The 17,407-nt window shown below is 43.9% G+C and overlaps 1 protein-coding gene across 1 annotated transcript; it reads right to left on the bottom strand.

The window, feature by feature from the left end:
• Window positions 1–265: 265 nt before the first annotated feature.
• On the bottom strand, window positions 266–15,461 carry Tmem128 (transmembrane protein 128). Its single transcript, XM_041636459.1, has 5 exons — window positions 15,319–15,461; window positions 13,340–13,481; window positions 10,806–10,964; window positions 2,491–2,597; window positions 266–815 (listed from the first exon to the last, which is right to left on the bottom strand). Exons 1-4 carry the CDS (start codon window positions 15,410–15,412, stop codon window positions 2,498–2,500), a joined length of 495 nt encoding a protein of 164 aa, XP_041492393.1. The 5' UTR covers window positions 15,413–15,461; the 3' UTR covers window positions 266–815; window positions 2,491–2,497.
• Window positions 15,462–17,407: the final 1,946 nt, after the last annotated feature.

Raw genomic sequence — 17,407 nt, 5'->3', positions numbered from 1 at the left:
CTGGAAATCCTCCAGTTAGAGTGTAGTGTGCCCGAGTCCCATTGGGACCACATCAGTCACTGCACAAGGAAAGAAACCCACAAGCATCTCTGTGTCCCATTGCTTGTGACAGGCATCCTGGGAGCATCTCTACACTTCAAAAGCACAAAGACTGGTTGCTATGGAGTCACGTAAGAACAGAGTTAACCTCTCTAACAGAGGCTTCTAACTGCAAACAGCTAAACACAGAAGCTAGCCCCAAATTTGTATTAACAAAATGCACAAGAAAGTTATAAAAATATTTTATTGATGTTACAGAAAAAAATTATATATACTGAAACATTATTAAAAGTACATATGTTAAAATATGCTAAAACCAAATAACTTATATAATGGTAAAATCCAAAGTAGCAGGAAACCATAAAATGCTTCTGTTTGTCCTCTCCCTAAAAAGCTGGGACAAATATGAGCTATCCAGTGACTACTAAAGGTGACAACGCAATTCTTTCATACTTGTGTCCAGTCACCTTATCCAAGGACAGCTAGCCCTGAGGGTCTGTAAAACTGTGGGCACTGTGCTCCTGTAAAGGGCCGCCACTGTCTCCAAAATCTGACAGAGTCACACTCCTGAGTTCTGCGTCACACAAACTGCTAGCAAATCACTTGAGAACACCCAAGAGAAAGTCATTTATTCTGATTTCAACAGCAGATTCAGAAAGTCACAATTTCCCCACAGAAAGCACTCTTCAGAGACACCCGTGCACACTAGGCTTCTCCTTCATGTCAGGGGCACAAGCTGGAGGCTTTGCCCCCTTCGAATGGTCATGTCCTTAAGTCTGGAAGAAAACAGCATTTACGTATCACGTGAAACATCTTAAGCTCATGAATTTCCATTTAAAAACAAAGCCTATGTGACTGGAGCGATGGTGTCGTGGTTAAAAGCACTGGCTGCTCTTGCAGACGACTGGAACTCAATTCCCAGCACCCACATGAAAGCTCCAACCCCAAAGGATCCCATGCCTTCTTGTGGCCTCTGTGGGTTCCAGACACACACGTGATGCACATACACACATACAAGCAAACACTCATACACAAATATTTAAAAAAAAGAAAAAAAGGGCAATAATTTTCATGCCTGCCAGCACCACACAGTTCTCACCACCAACCATACACCCAGAAACATGGAAATCAGAAGCACCCAAACACCTGGAAACGCAAGCAAACATCCAGAGCCCAAGATCTCAGCCACTGTGTTGTGTGGTTTTCTGGTTTTGTTTGTTTGTTTGTTTCTATTGGGGCGGGGGGAAATCGAGGTTAGCCAAAGCTGTGGGAATAGGATGATACATGGACCCTGAACCTCTTAAAGTGACATGTTTACAGGGAGAAGGGGCCCATGAATCTCAGCAGTCTCTAGACAGTGCAATGTTGGAGGACAATGTCTGTGTCAACATGATGGTGGCGAGCAACTCCTGTCCAACTAGCAACAGCAGGATCAAGTGCACCTCTTTCTTCTGATCACACTCTCCCATGAGGGCTTCAGGGTAAACCCACTCGTCAGCTGGGAGACCCGGTCCTCAAGTACCACCATCACTCAGCTGATGACCCCCATTTCCTGAGCCCCATTTCTCGGTCTGCAAACCATCCTGTTGAGCTGATTTTCTCCAAATTCAGATGTGAGTGGAAAGAAAGGAGGGACTGTCTTTTTCACCCTGATCCCAGCATGACCATTCTCAGTACTGCACACAGCATGTACTGATCCCAGCATGACCATTCTCAGTACTGTACACAGCATGTACTGATCCCAGCATGACCATTCTCAGTACTGCACACTTATTCAACACATATTTATCAATCCTCCCAACCAGGGCAGGGGTGGGGTGCTCACAGAGACACATAAATTCTCTAAATAGTATAAAAAGAACACAATTTTTAAAAGATTTATTTTTACTTTATGTATATGAATGTTTTGCCTGTGAGTATGTATATGCACCACATATGTGCCTGTTGTCTGTGGAGGCTAAGGTGTTAGATCTCCTGGAACTAGACTTAGAGATGGTTGTGAGCCCAGTGTGGACACTAGGAATTGAACCCAGGTCCTCTGCAAGAGCAACCACTGATCTTAATCAGTGAAGCACCTCTCCAGCCTCTGAAAGGAATTGTTTTTAAAAAGGGCTAGTGCACCCGTCTGTCCAAATGGGGTAAATGGACGTCACTCCCATCCATCCAGCAGTCATCCACACCGTATAAAACAGCCTCACGTGAACTTATCCGCAGTAAGATGTGCACGCTGCTTTGTGAGTTCTGTGGAAGGCGGTGCCGTCTCTGAAAAATGGAGACTTAGAACGACACCCTGTGAAGCACGCCTCTGTCCTTGTGTCTGTGCTCAGTGGTGATGTGCTCTGGTGCAGACACAGCAGGAAGTGATTCCTAGGCAGTCTGTCAGAACACTCAGGAAGTGACTGCCGGCGTTCTCACTGTTCACTGCTACAAACAGCACTCTAGGGATCTTACCTTGAGCTTATCCGAGAAGCGAGATGAACATCACGAGCCCCATAAACTGAGTGAACAGCAGCACAGGAGTGAAGAAAGACCATACATTCCACAAAGCCAGGTTGAAGCTGGAAGAAACCAAAAGCAAACCACTGACAAGAGCAAATAAGATGACACAACTCTGTTCTGTTCCATTCTAGAGTCTGGATTTAAGGAGCTGAGAGTGTCTACCCATGAAGTCTCTTTAGACACAGCACCACGACCACAATAATGCCACCACTGCTTCAAATAGTACCTGGACCTTGGATCGCAAGAGCCTCTGAAGGGGTGTGGCTCAAGAGATGTTAAGTCTCTTGGTTACTGTAGCTGAGTATTTGTTTAACTATGCAAAAATGTGCTGCATTTGTTTAATGATGTAAAGATGTGTTGCAATTGTTTAATTATGTAAAGAGCTTTGCTGTTTTACCTTGCCTGCCTAAGGTAGCTGACTGAGCTAATAAAAAGCTAAATGGCCTTATCCCGTGCTTTTTCAGACCCAGGCCACCTGGCCTTGGTGGGTTCCCGACAGAACATCCCCATTGTCTCAGTGTGTGGGTGCACCCCTCGCGGTCCTGAGTTCCTTGCTCGTGCTCTCTCTCCTCCTGCTCCTGATTTGAACCTTGAGATTTCAGTCTTGCTGAACATAGCGGACAATGAGGAATACTGAGAACTCAAGAACAATGGCAATGGGTTTATTATCCTACTGCACGTACTGGCTTTGGGGGAACCTAGGCAGTTCGGATGCTCACCTTACTAGACCTGGATGGAGGTGGGTGGTCCTTGGACTTCCCACAGGGCAGGGAACACTGATTGCTCTTCCAGCTGATAAGGGAGGGGGACTTGATCGGGGGAAGGGGAGGGAAATGGGAGGTGGTGGTGGGGAGGAGGCAGGCCAGAAAGGGAGGAAACAGTAAAGTAGGGCCTACAGAATGAGAGGAAGGTAAAAAAGCCTCGAGGCGAAATGCAGATGAATAGAAACAGTTAAGTTAAAAGAGCTAGTGGGAAAAGCCTCAGCTAAGGATGAACAGCCATGATTAATAATAAGTCTCCATGTCTTTCTTTTTTTGAGGTGGGGGAGGGGATTTGAGACAAGGTTTCTCTGTGTATCTCTGGCTGGCCTGGAACTCACTTTGTAGTCCTGGCTGTCCTGGAACTCACTTTGTAGTCCTGGCTGGCCTGGAACTCACAGAAATCCACCTGCCTCTTCCCTGAGTGCTGGGATTAAAGGAGTGCACCACCACTACCCAGCTCCATGTCTTTATTTGGGAGGCTGGTTGGCAACCCCAAGAAAAACTGAAACTATCAAAGGCCTCAGTGTGGACCCCAAGTCCACAAAGGGCCTGAGAAAGCTCAAGAAACAAACGACTACGCCTCCTTTAAGAGGCACTGCTGTGCAGCAGAGCCCTGAGCAGCAGACACACTAAGAAACAGCAAGCTAAGTAAAATCGCCTGCCACAGTGCGAGTACCAATTTCCTAGAGCTGGGGCAGTTAAATGTAGCTCTCGGGCAAAAGCAGCTTCCAGTTAAACAAAGCTCTCTGCCAGGCCTGAGGTCTTAAGGCTCGACTCTCACAGACACAAGGAAGGAGTGGAGACAACTGCCAGAGCCGCACAGAAGTCGGCCTAGCTGCTGCTTGCCAGTTTGAGGTTTGGCTCACATGGTCAGAGAATGCTAGTGGTGCACAGTGGGAAAAAAAAAAAAAACAACTTTTAAAACAGGTTACAGTGTACATACGTGCTTAAGAAAGAAAAGAAAAGAAGTTTAGAGAGTCATGGGAGAAAAAACAGAATAAAAATAATTAAGTAAGTCTTTAAAGAAAGAGTAAAGTGTTAAGCCACGTAAAGATAGCTTAATACACAGGGCATCTGGATCTTGTACGGTGCTTTATTGACTTTGAATTTTTGAATCCTAATGAGCAAACAAACTGTTGAGAGACATGGACTGCAAAAGGAATTGCTGAATTAAACTAGTCTAGATACTTTAAGGCTATCTTAACTTTAAAATGGAATTCATAAAATGTATTGCATTGGAGAGAGGTAATGCTTTTGCTCCCACCGGAATTGAAAGGTTGTGGATGCCATCAAAATTAATAGAGACCAGATTTGATTAGGTGAGACCTCCTGAAAATCTTGTCTACAGACATAAAGAAATAAACCTAGAAACAGACAAGTCACGTGGGAAGGGCTCTTAGAGTGGATGAGACGTGATAAATCTTGTATTATTTACATGTCATCCTTTCACATGGCATGGGTATAGGTTTGGTCATACAATACAAAGAAACTTATAAAGCTGATAGATGCCTTTTACCTGCTCAAACATAAAACAAAAAATCATCTTTGGCTAGCTGTGTACAACACATAGTCTGTACTTGTATTAATGCAGATATGACTGTTACCTTTGAAAGTTTGTGTGTTTTCAGAGCAAGGTAACCAGACACCAATGAAAATGAGTGGCCCAGGGGATCCAGCCTTTCAGAGTGCCTCTGTTACAGTTTCTTTTGAGTTCTGCTTTCACAACAACTTCAAGGCTGCTGGCTGAGATGGTCCAGCCTCACAGACTATTCTAGCCAGGACTCCAGATAAGCCTTGCACTTTCCCACTACACAGTGATGTGGGAGTGATTTCTTATTAATAAAGAAACTGCCTAGGCCCCTTGATAGGCCAACCCTTAGGTGGGTGGAGTAAACAGAACAGAATGCCGGGAGAAAGAAGCTGAGTCAGGAAGTCGCCATGATTCTCCTACCGGACACAGACGCAGGTTAAGATCTGCCCTGGTAAGACACCTCGTGGTGTTACAGGGATATTAGAAATGGGTTAGATCGATATGAAAGAGCTAACCAATAAGAGGCCAGGCAGTGTTTAAAAGAATACAGTTTCCGTGTAATTATTTCGGGTAAAGCTAGCCGTGCGGGCGGCCGGGTGCCGGGGACGCAGCCTGCCGCTCCTATTACAACACTGGAAAACAAATGTTACTGCTAGTTTTCTTAGGACTTGACCATTATCTCAATTTTCTCAGGGTCCCCCTGGGGATGCCATCACCCCCAGACAACAAGAAGCAGTCTAGAGAACACACCCACATTCCCATGAGGAGGGGTGGGTGATCTTTGGTCATTCAGTGGTTTAGGGATGTTTGCCATCATTTAGTGGGGATATAGGAATACAGGATTAAAAAAAAACCAACTATTCATCTCAAATATTTTATATTGGTATGGATTTTTGTATATTGACACAAATTTAAGGTTATTTTTTGTTATACCATATATGTGTTTCTACTGTTGTTTAAAGTATTGTACCTCTACAGCTTATTTAAAAATGTGTTACAAAGTTCTAGTCCTTGAAAGCTATTATTACAAACTATTTAGGATAATTTAAAAATGTAGATTAGTAGTTTGTCATCCATAACTATCAAGCTTGTAGTCATGTTAGGTATTTTTTCAAAGTTAAACAGATAAATTTTAGATAGATAGGTGATATTCAAACATTTCAGAGACCTACAGAATATGGCATTTAAGATGTTTAATAACCTAATGTTTTTCATGACAATGAGACACATTAGCTCCTGGCAGCACCAATCTTCTTAATAAAAGGATGATGAGTGTCAAATAACCTCCATATGGAGCTCACTTTCAGTGTGGCAAAGCTAGCCATCTGGGCAAGAAACTGCTCTTGCCTCAACTGTTGAGAGTATACTGTACAAATAGACAAGCAGGACACAAAGGAAAAAGACTGCTAAACTTTGCCAAGACAAGGTGAAATGGTTCTTCAAAATTCCTGCTTAATCCAAGGGGCTGTCAGATATTCTATGATGGGAAACCTCCTTTAGCCAATGACCTTTAAGAAGCTGAACCAGGTTGGGGCATGACCTTTAGGGTCACCAGCCCGCCCAGCTCTCGCCCTCTTGTTCCTGCACTCCACACATTGAGGTTGGACCCTCGTTTCTGTTCTGTGAGTCTTCCCATTTGCAATAAAGAATAATATTGGAATCTTTTGGAGTTATCTTGGGATTATTTGATTTGCATTTCCCCCCATTTTTTCACATTCAGCTACAACTATATGCCTGTAGGCTGAAGATGGATGCTCCAATGTTGCAAAGGAACCTTAAGTGATTGTCCAGACAGCCAGCTATTTCTGTCATTTCCATAGTTTGTCAAGTTCCTGTTTACTCAGGTAATAGAATGTCCCTCTCGGATCTCTAATGGAGTTGAAGACAAGACAGTTATAGTTTTCCCTGTTACCAAATTCAGAAAAGAAACTTACATTAAGAGATGTAAAGTTTTAAGGTTGAGAAATACAAAAGCTTAAATTGTTTATCTAAGAAAATGTTTTGAGATCTAAAAAGATAATGTGGGTTTGACAATAGAAGTTAAGATAGAAAGTAAATTGCATATACAACTTTGGGCTTAATTAAGCAAGATAGGATAGGTAATAGAGTATTTTCTCTGAATTTGCCAAAGCAAATGAACTGGATATTGTAAATATAATTCTTCCTTGATAATTGTTCTTATTGTGTATACTCTTACTATGTTAAATCTAAAACCTTTCTTTTTATTTAGACAGAAAGGGGGGAAATGCTACAGAATATTTGTTTACCTATGCAAAGATGTGTTGCATTTAATTATATAAAGATGTGTTGTTTTACCTTGCCTGCCTAAGGAACATGAGTGGTCTAAGAAAAAGTTAAACAGCTAATAGCGAGGGAAGAGGTATGGGCGGAACTTATGGGCAGAGAGTGTAAGTATCTTTATTTGGGAAGCTGGCTGAAAATCCAAAGAAAATTCCAACTACAAGTTAACATGTGGGATGAACCACAAACTCAAAATGGCGGCAGCCTACTTTACCATCTCAGGCATCATCATGAAAAAGAAATGGCGTACACGATGCTATGAAATCTTCACTGCACAAAAAAAAAACAAAAAAAAAACAGTATTCTTGTCAACAAATGAAATAAAACACTTTCTAAAAGCAAGCGTTTCAATGACTGAACTGATATGAGCAGACGCTACCAGGGAAACCTATAAAAAATTAAATAAGCTCTTCCATTAGCTATGGGTTTTTTAATATAAAATCCTGGATAGATATGGAAGTCAAGTAACCACAAGCCATTGGTCTAAAACCAATCTGACATCTCTTGGGATGCTCCCACTACAGGAGACAAAGGAAAACAACCTCGCTGGTTCACCCTCACCACGGAAGGGGTAATACTGACCTCACAGTGGCGAGCAGCACAACTACAGCCAAACTGGGTCAAAGAAAGGGCATTTATACAGAATATACATATACCTTTACGACTTTACAAAAAAGCAATCTACAGATTCAACACAATGCCCATCAAAATCCCAGCAAAATTCTTCAAAGACCTCGAAAGAATGGTACTCAACTTCATTTAGAAAAGCAAAAAACCCAGGATAGCCAAAAAATCCTGGGCAATAAAAGAACTTCTGGAGGCATCACAATCCCTGACTTCAAACTCTTCTACAGAGCTACAGTACTGAAAACAGCCTGGTACTGGCATAAGAACAGACAGGAGGACCAGTGGAACCGAATAGAAGACCCGGATATCAATCCACACATCTTCCAACACCTAATATTTGATAAAGAAGCAAAAAATATCAAATGGAAACAAGAAAGCATATTTAACAAGTGGTGCTGGCATAACTGGATATCAACATGTAGAAAAATGAAAATAGACCCATATCTATCACCATGCACAAAAAAGTCCAAATAGAGCAAAGACCTCAACACACTGAACCTTATAGAAGAGAAAGTGGGAAGTACACTTGAACGCACTGGCACAGGGAACCACTTCCTAAATAGAATGCCAGCAGCACAGAAACTGAGAGAAACAATTAATAAACGGGACCTCCTGAAACTGACAAGCTCCTGTAAAGCAAACAACACGATCAACAAGACAAAACAACAGCCTACAGTATGGGAAAAGATCTTCACTAACCCCACATCAGACAGAGGTCTGATCTCCAAAATATACAAAGAACTCAAGAAACTGGACACCAAAAGATCACATAATCCAATAAAAAAAAAAAAAAAGGAGCACAGACCTACACAGAGAACTCTCAACAGAGGAATCTAAAATGGCTGAAAGACACTTAAGGAAATGTTCAACATCCTTAGTCATCAGAGAAATGCAAATCAAAACTACTCTGAGATTCCATCTTACACCTGTAAGAATGGCCAAGATCAAAAACACTGATGACAACTTATGCTGGAGAGGTTGTGGAAAAAAGGGAAAATTTCTGCATTGCTGGTGGGAATGCAAGCTGGTACAACCCCTTTGGATGTCAGTGTGGCAATTTCTCAGAAAATTAGGAAACAACCTTCCTCAAGACCCAATAATACCATTTTTGGGTATATATCCAAAGGATGCTCAATTGTGCCACAAGGACATGTGCTCAACTATGTTCATAGCAGCTTTGTTTATCACAGCCAGAACCTGGAAACAACCTAAATGTCCCTCGATTGAAGAAGAATGGATAAGGAAAATGTGGTACATTTACACAATGAAGTACTACACAGCAGAAAAAATAATGACAGCTTGAATTTTGCAGGAAAATGGATGGAACTAGAAAACATTATTTTGAGTGAGGTAACCCAGACACAGAAAGACAATTATCACATGTACTCACTCATAGGTGGTTTTTAAACATAAAGCAAAGAAAGCCAGCCTACAAACCACAATCCCAGAGAACTTAGACAACAATATGGACACTAAGAGAGACTCACATAGATATAATCTACATGGGAAGTAGAAAGTATAAAAAGACAAGATCTCCTGAGTAAATTGGGAGCATGGGGACCTTGAGGGAGGATTGAAAAGGGGAGGGGGGGAGAAGCAGGGAGGGGAGCAGAGAAAAATGTAGAGCCCAATAAATATCATGGGAAAAAAAATTTAAAAATAAAAAAAAAAGACTTTTACAAAAATCAGAATTTATTTTACATAAAGAAAAGTCGAAGAGCTGAAGCTTGGCTTTCTCTAATTGAGAGATATTTTTCTGTAATTTACAGGTTTTTCTTCAGTGAACAAGTATTACTTTTTTTCCCCTAGCCTCTCTTCTTCACCGAGCACCTGTGAACTTACAAAGGTGGATTCACTTGGCACCATGTGAGCATAAAACTAGCTGTGTGTGCAAGAGGAAATGGGTTGAGCAGCTCTGGCGTGTGCACACTGTGAAAGACACGTAACCTTGAAAAGGCTACTTCTACTGTGGAACGACAGGCTACACTATGCCACTAGACACACAGGGAAAAGAGGATGGGTGTCCTTCAAACTTGGGGATCAATAGCGCCAAGATCTTGCAGAGATACAAAATCTCCAAATGTTCCACTGCCTTGTTTAGAGTACCATATCTGCAGATGACGTACACCTTCCCCGCACCCTTATGTCATAGCCCTAGGATCCTGAGAGCACCACATGCTGTGAGCTGCTACACACGTTTCTATGCTGGTTAGAGAACAGAGAGAAGACTGCACGTGCTCAACAGACGGCCTTCACTTTGGGGACAGTGGCTGGTGGAATCCATGGATATGGAACCCACAGATAAAGACAGAGACAGCTCAATCACTTGGGAAGAGTGTGAGGCTAGTGAAGCTGGAGGTGTGTACACCTGGTTGATGCACACACGTAAGTGCAATGGAGAGCAAGAGTGTTCTTAATGACATCCTTCAAAACAACACAAACTACAAGCTGCCTGGCTGTGTGACTGCACTAGGATTCAGTTACACAGAGGGATGACAGACAGCAGTGAACAACTGCTGGAGAAAACAGGTGACCAGCACCCACTTCATATATGCAGTTAAATGTCAAAGAATGGTGACTGTACAAATCGACTTTTCTAAAGTTCAAAACACAGACAAATAAAACAGTGCTTATTGGATGCAAAAGTCATGGTCACAAAGACGGGCAGCGTTTGCATATGGCAGGAAGGTTGAGGTGACACTGGCTCCATTCCTCCCTGACCTAAGTGAGATCTGTAGCCGGGTTAAAATCATGATTATTTATTCAGCTGCACTTGGTTTCCCTTTCGTGTGTCTTATCCATCACAACAAAAGACCCTTAATAAAGAAAACATAGAGTATGTTCAGAGGTCACATCTGTGTCTAAAGTAACTAAGGCAGATTAAGAGAAAGAAATTAAGAGAGGAGAACCCAAAGAACAGAGTACCTGGGAACCCCTTTTCCCTGGGATACCCTGTCGCTTAATTTAGGTTCTGGGTTACATTCACCATTACCTGACCACAAAACAATTGGTTTTTACTCACATTCAACTTTTCAACATCCACTCACCAAATTCCTGCTGCAATGAAAGTTGCGGTTGTGATGGGCACCAGCGTCGGGTACTTGACATCATATTCTTCAATCCCGCGATACCATTCCAGATAGACTATGCAGTAAAATGCAACTGACAGGCTCACAAACAACAGGGTTCCACCAAAGAGAAACCAGCTGTGGAGACAAAGGAAAAGAAAGTGCTGACAGCACTGGAGGAAGCAGCCGAGATCTCCACGGCCTTGGTCTTCGGATGTGTGGTCATTCCTTTGCCTCTAAGAGCACTGTATTGAGGTCAGGCCTATGGTTTCAACTTTCTCTCATTCCCAAAGCCCTGCCCCAATGTTTGATATCTACACTGTCTCTGCCACAGAAGGGCATGTGGTCCCAAGCCCCCTACTTACCACTGTGGGTGATCCAAAAAATCATCTGTGTGGAATCTTTCTTAATGGTCACTTGTAGGAAAGTCTAATGAAAGGGCACAAACGTAAAGCTCTGAAAAGCCTATCTTCCCAGCACAGGCTTATCGCAGCACTCCCAGGCGTCCTGACATCCTGCATAGCATCTATCTACCCGGCAGCACCATGCAGCTGGTAATGAGCATGCTGCAGCAGAAAATGAGCTTCTGGAATCAGAAATGGCTCTGCCTCCATGCCACACCCACCCTGGGCTTTTCCCGAGTTCTAATTAAGGAAGAAGCGGCTGCTGAAGTGGCAGATTTCTGGTCCTCTCCTCTCTCCCAGAAGACTCGAAACCAGCTGAGATGTCACTGACAAGAGTTGAGGAAAGAATATGGCTTTGGAGAGTGGTAACAAAGCCTTGGTTGACACTAAATCCCACAGACCAACAGACTTATTCCTAGATTCCAGACCACAATGAAAACCTCTACCCTGTTAGTGTTGCCTCTGCAAAATGAAAGCAAGGAAAACCAGAAGAGTCAGCCTCTTTCAGGAAGAAGACGCCTAAGACAGTGGTGCTGGATTCCAGTTCTTCATCTGCAACTCACTCAGACAATCACAAGCCCATCAGGGAATGGTGAACATGACGGAAAGATGGGAAGGGAGCTTGGTATTTAAAAAAACACCTCCTCATAGAAGAGTAAGTGACCTCTTCCCCAGGACTTAAATGAACTCCCTCATGCCTCACAGCCTTGAGAGCTTGTTCCTTCTGCCTGTTTGGTTTCTCCCACAAGCAGTCTATGACCCAAAGCCTTCCTTGAGGACTGTATTCCCAGATTCAGCAAGACCGAATTCCAGTCTCCATCTTTTATGGCCCTACTGTTAAGTCCAGTCACCACTCTTGGCACTAAACATAGCCCTCATGCGCCAGTTGTGACACAGCCACCATCACCCTCTTTTCTGATATCTGATGGCCTCCAAACTGTTCGCACACGATCCACAACTTCTGCTCTATGCTCGAGACCTGGATGAAGAACAGGGTTCCCAGTCCTGGTATGAAGGGCTATTTGACACCAGGACTCAGGCACAATCTCACGACTCCTCCCATTGACCTTCAAGGCAACTCTGAGTCACAGCCTCTAATCACCCCCTTAACTACTCTGAAACACACCTTTCTCAGGCCACAGCTCTCACTCCTCCTCTAGAACTCAGGCCTTCTTTCTCCAGCCTTCTGAAGGCACAAGGGACAATTTTAAATCGCATACATTCAAGGTACAATGAGATGGTCTTCTGTATGCAACATCATAAAACGACTGCTAAACGCAGCTACTTGACACATCTAGCCCATCACATAGCTAACATGATATATACAGGGGTTGCAGGAAGGGGGACATAAGAGAGGGCCATGTGAGACAGGAAGAAGACACTTAAGATCTGACATACACTGCATCCCCAGAACTTACCAGAAATGAAAGGTTGCACCCTTTCCCTACGTCTTCATCTTTTCTGTATCAACAGCAGCTGCTCCAACATCACATCTGACAGAAACTATCAATTAACTGGATTTTGATGTGTGTGTGTGTGTGTGTGTGTTGTATATAGGCTGTGTGTCTGTTGGAAGCCCTTACCATTACAAGTATGTCAACATAAGTTGTGTGTTTGCATGTATGTGTATGTGTGTGTAGGCCAGAGGTCAACACTGGATGTCTCACCAGACTTGGAGTTCACTGATTCCGCCAGACTGAGTGGCCAACAAGTCCAGAGATTCCCACTCCACCTACCCAGAACTAGGATTGCAGGCTGACACCACCAAACTGACTTTTTTTTAAAAAAAAATGTATATTCTGGGGATCAAACTCAGGCTGACATGCTAGTCAAGCACTTCCAACTCAGCCATCTTGTCATCTTTTAACTATTCTGAGAATCAGCTGACAAACTATAAGATACCTAACATGAAGCAACAAGGTTTTTTTTGTTGTCTTTTTTCTTTCTTTGGTTATTAGAGACAGGGTCTCACTACGTGGCTTTGGCTGTCCAGGAACTCACTCTGTAGACCAGGTTGACCTTGAACTCAGAGATTTGCCTGCCTTTGCCTCCCAAGTACTGGGATTAAAGGCATGCACCACTATGCGTGGCGAAACAAGGTTCTCTTACCTATTAGTGTGAAAATTTTCTTTTAAGGTTTTAAAGAAGTCAACATAATAGGTCACAACGATGGATGCCAAAATCCAGAATCCAGAATGAATGTTAAGTCTTGGAAGAGGTTTCTCCTTTTTCCCAACAGCTTTGGAGGTTTCTGCAAAACACGGGAGATTTTGAGCTTTGAACTTAACTGGGTTTTAAAACCATATAAAGCCATCCCCTAGAACTTTCCAGTACCTAGAATCCCTCCCACTATAGTGCCAGCTCCTTTGGCAAGACAGTCAAGATAAGTTTGTATGGAGGGCAGAGATGTAGCCCAGTGATAGAATACACATGCTTAGCATGCATGAGGTCCTGAGTTCTATGCCGAGAACCAAACAAGCAAACAACAAAAACTGCAGATTTATATTTGCTGAAATAGTTAATAAGAGCTCACTATAAAAATACACTCAATATATTAATTATCCCTTCTAAATGATCTTGGAATCACATTTACACCTTCATAATCTTTAGGATACAGCAATGCTACCCAGAAGTATGGGAATTTATTTCACATTTCCTCTAGGAAAGAAAAATATCAAATGTACGGGGATGAGAAGGTTCAGGGGGTAAAGTGCTTGCTGCACAAATACAAGAATCTGAGTTTATCCCCAGCACCCACAGAAAACTAAACATGGCAGTGGACGTCAGAGACAGGTGGATCCTAGGGCTGAGGGAGACCTGGTCTCAAAAAAAAAAAAAAATGTGGAAACTGACAGAAGAAGATACACAGTGTCAACCCCTGCCTCCAAAAGTGCATGTACCAATGAGTGTAAGTACACGCACACACACACACACAAAGGAAATGCCAAATACAGTAACAGTTATAGCCAACTATTTTACACAGACATCAGCTTTTGAGGCAGCTCAAACACGGAATGGCATGCCAGAGCTCTGGTCTCAGACAAAGCATGGCCTACACCGGGATAGGCAAGTCATCTCTCTCTGCCAACAAAAATGAGGGGATCCTAGCATGCCCTCTCTGTATGGTCATAAGCAGGCAACTGGTCTCCAAGTGAGGTTCAGCTCTGGATTCTGAGAGCACTAAGCATTCTGACAGAGTTAGTACTAACCCCCGTTCTTGAAGATACTCTCAAAATGCTTATATTGTCGCGTCTTGACACAATGTTGCCAGTATTTTGAAAAGCTAATAAATGAACAAAGGTTTTACAACATCCAGATCAAATATCTCTAAAATGAATTGTCTCTCATCCCTACAGTTCTCCAGCCTATAGGTAACTAACATTATCAGTTCCTATGGAATTCATCCTTATTTTGTGCACCTACAAGCAACAATACATCTGAGTTGCGGTTTGTACTTAAATGATGGCATGCCATACATTGTTCTGCGTTTCCCTCCGAAAACCGCTCACAGGGATGTATAAAAGCCTACCTGGTCTATAAGAGCTAGCTCCAGGACAGGCTCCAAAGCTACAGAGAAAACCTGTCTCGAAGAAAAAAAAAAAAAAAAAATGCCGGGTGGCACAGGCTTTGAATCCCAGCACTGGGGGTGGGGTAGGGGAGAGGGGCGGAGACAGGAGGATCTCAGTGAGTTCGAGGCCAGTCTGGTCTACAAAGCGAGTTCCGGGACTGCCAGAGCTGTCTCAGGAGACGGGGAGTCTATCTGATATACCAGGCAGAGATACATCTAATCTAAATGTATTTAGCTACATTTCGGCTAGGCATTTCCATTCGTGCCGTGTTACAGGCAAAGTTGAAATGAAGCACTGCACACGTCTTTGTATAGGTTCGGGGATTAATTCTTCAGATTAAGAAACTACGGTTGGTTTTACTTTTAAAGGATGTAGCCAAACCCCAGTTAAAACGGCTCGCCACAGAAGGCGGAAGCGCAGCTCAGGGGAGGACGCGAGGGTTCCAAGACCTGTCGGGCCCTGGACACTGCCTCGCAGTCCTACTTGGTGAACCCTGGACAAGAGCCCGTGGAGCCTCACCTGACGGTCTGGCGTTGCCCTCTGAGTCCAGCCCCGCTTCGGAAGGAAACAGGTAACGCCGCCGGAGCTCCTGCCGAGCCCACCGAGCGTCCATCTCGGCGCCTGCCAGTGCGACGGAAGTGACATCACGCAGCACTTCCGGTATCAGCTCCTAGGGCAGACTCGGAGTCCTGATTGGAACAGTATTCCTTTGCGATTTTAGTTTTCCCAAAAGAATCCGCGCTTTTGCGGTTTTAGTTGGCCTAGAATTTTAAAATGATCCCTGGTCTTGCAGTGAGTCCCGGGGGTTATTCCAATCTATGGAAGCTCTGGACTACCAAAATTACCCGTGCTTCTAGCTGCGCGGCCCAAGAACATCTAGTTTCCGGCATCTAAACGCAGAAAAATAACCTTCTGTCCAAGCCTGGACTTCCAAATCCCCGTCTCCTGGCTATTCCTGCTCTGTAGCATTTGCCCTGCCCGTCTACAATGGCTTGTAGGCAGTTCCAGGAAGAGCAGGGAGAAGTGACTGAGGTTAAAATGAATTTGTACCCCAGCTGACCAGAAAGCAGGATGGTGACTGGGTTCCATGCAGTATTCTGAACCCCAACGATAAGATTTTTGTTTTTCCTGACAAATACCTTTAAGGTTGTTTTACAGAAGCAGAGAGTTTCACAAACTTCCTTGGGCAGTATGCACTCAGAGTCAGAGTCCCAAGTTCCATTTTTATAACCTGGATATAAAAAGAGCATGCAGGCGGACTGTGACTCTGCAGGGTGCTCCCCACCCTGACAAGTGATGACACTTTTGTCTCCAGAGTCCACATCCCCCATATAAATAAACTTCAGTTTGCTCTGGTTTCTGGGAGTCAGTTTTGGAAGCAATTCCCCGTGTTCCCATTTGGTGCAAATAAGTTTTGCTGCCATAACTACTTAGTGTTCTGTTCCTTTTGACACCCACCAAGAGGTGGACCCATTGAGTCTGGTGATGCGGACAAACTGGATGACAGTGGGCAAGAAAGGAACCTCTCTGAGACTGTTTGTTTTTCTACCTCATGGACATTACACCCACTTCTCTATCTGACTTGATGGGTTTAAGAGAAGCCCACAGGTTTGTGACTCCTGTGTGCCCTCTTCTCCCTGCTGATGAAGAACAGCCCTGTCTAGACTGTGGGAACCAGACTGCCTTTCCAGCCAATTGCCCCTTCTACCACCCAGTGCCCGTGATCTGCATTTCACTGGATCACGACTTCTTCCTCTATCAATAATCCTATTGTTTATTCTCCTACTCTTTCCCTAGTGAGTCATCAGCTGAGAAATTTTGTGCTTAACCATTCAAGCGTTGATTGCACCTGCTGTTTACTGAGAACTGTCACGCATGAGGCCGGGCTTTGGAGACAGTAAGAACTGACCTCGCACTTGAGGTGCCCCTGGTTGAAAAGGTGACCCGAGACATAGAAGACAGAAGAGGACTAGTAGAAATGTCCAGAAGTGTTTCAGACATCCACCCATTGTTTTCCGACCAGCTACTAGCAGTAAACCGTGAGGAAAGCAGTAGAAATGTACAGACAGAGACGATGTCAATGCGGTACCCAACAGAAATGCTGTGTGGGGTGAGGGGTGCGTGGAAGACAGGCGCTGTGTTCTGCCAGGGTGTGTGCGGAAGCCAGAGAAGTGGGCCGACTACAGCGCCACATCCCAGAAGGGAAATCCGAATTAGCCAGTGAGTAGTCTTTAACAGTGTCTATATGTTATGGGGAGTGGTGAGGACATCGTGGAGAAAAGAGTTGAGTTCCTCTGAGTCTTCTTCCTGCTGTTACTTTAACTTTCCTGCACCCTTTGAGGCAGAGAGCGACAGCGGAGCAGATCGTATGGCCGTCCTCAACAATGAGTCCCCTTTCCTCATTTTCTTTTCTCTCCGGGATCCGAAGGAACTAGACTCAGCTCCTCTTTGCTTTCCCTTCCTTTCTCTTATACAAGGTTGTTAGAAGTCTTGTTAACAGAAAAGTCAGTTTGTCCCATCAACTACAGACTTCTGTTTGTCTCCTGGAAGAAGGGTCACTGCTGGGCCTCCCCCGAAACTGAATATTCCCCAGAGAACCGCAGTCATT

This window comes from Microtus oregoni, unplaced genomic scaffold, assembly GCF_018167655.1.
Source record: "Microtus oregoni isolate MIOR12 unplaced genomic scaffold, Mior012 000049F_ref0000343, whole genome shotgun sequence".
Taxonomy (NCBI): Eukaryota; Metazoa; Chordata; class Mammalia; order Rodentia; family Cricetidae; genus Microtus; species Microtus oregoni.
The sequence above is the reverse complement of the archived record's forward strand: the minus strand, read 5'-3'. Positions and strand labels throughout refer to the sequence as shown.

Bases quoted from the DNA above. Each gene is read 5' to 3' on its own strand.
- Tmem128 (XM_041636459.1), bottom strand. From the start codon at position 15,412: ATGGACGCTCGGTGGGCTCGGCAGGAGCTCCGGCGGCGTTACCTGTTT. The intron at 13,482-15,318 runs GTGAGGCTCCAC...CGTGTTTTGCAG, and splicing joins GGGCAACGCCAGACCGTCAG to AAACCTCCAAAGCTGTTGGG. The intron at 10,965-13,339 runs GTAAGAGAACCT...TTGTCTCCACAG, and splicing joins GAAAATTTTCACACTAATAG to CTGGTTTCTCTTTGGTGGAA.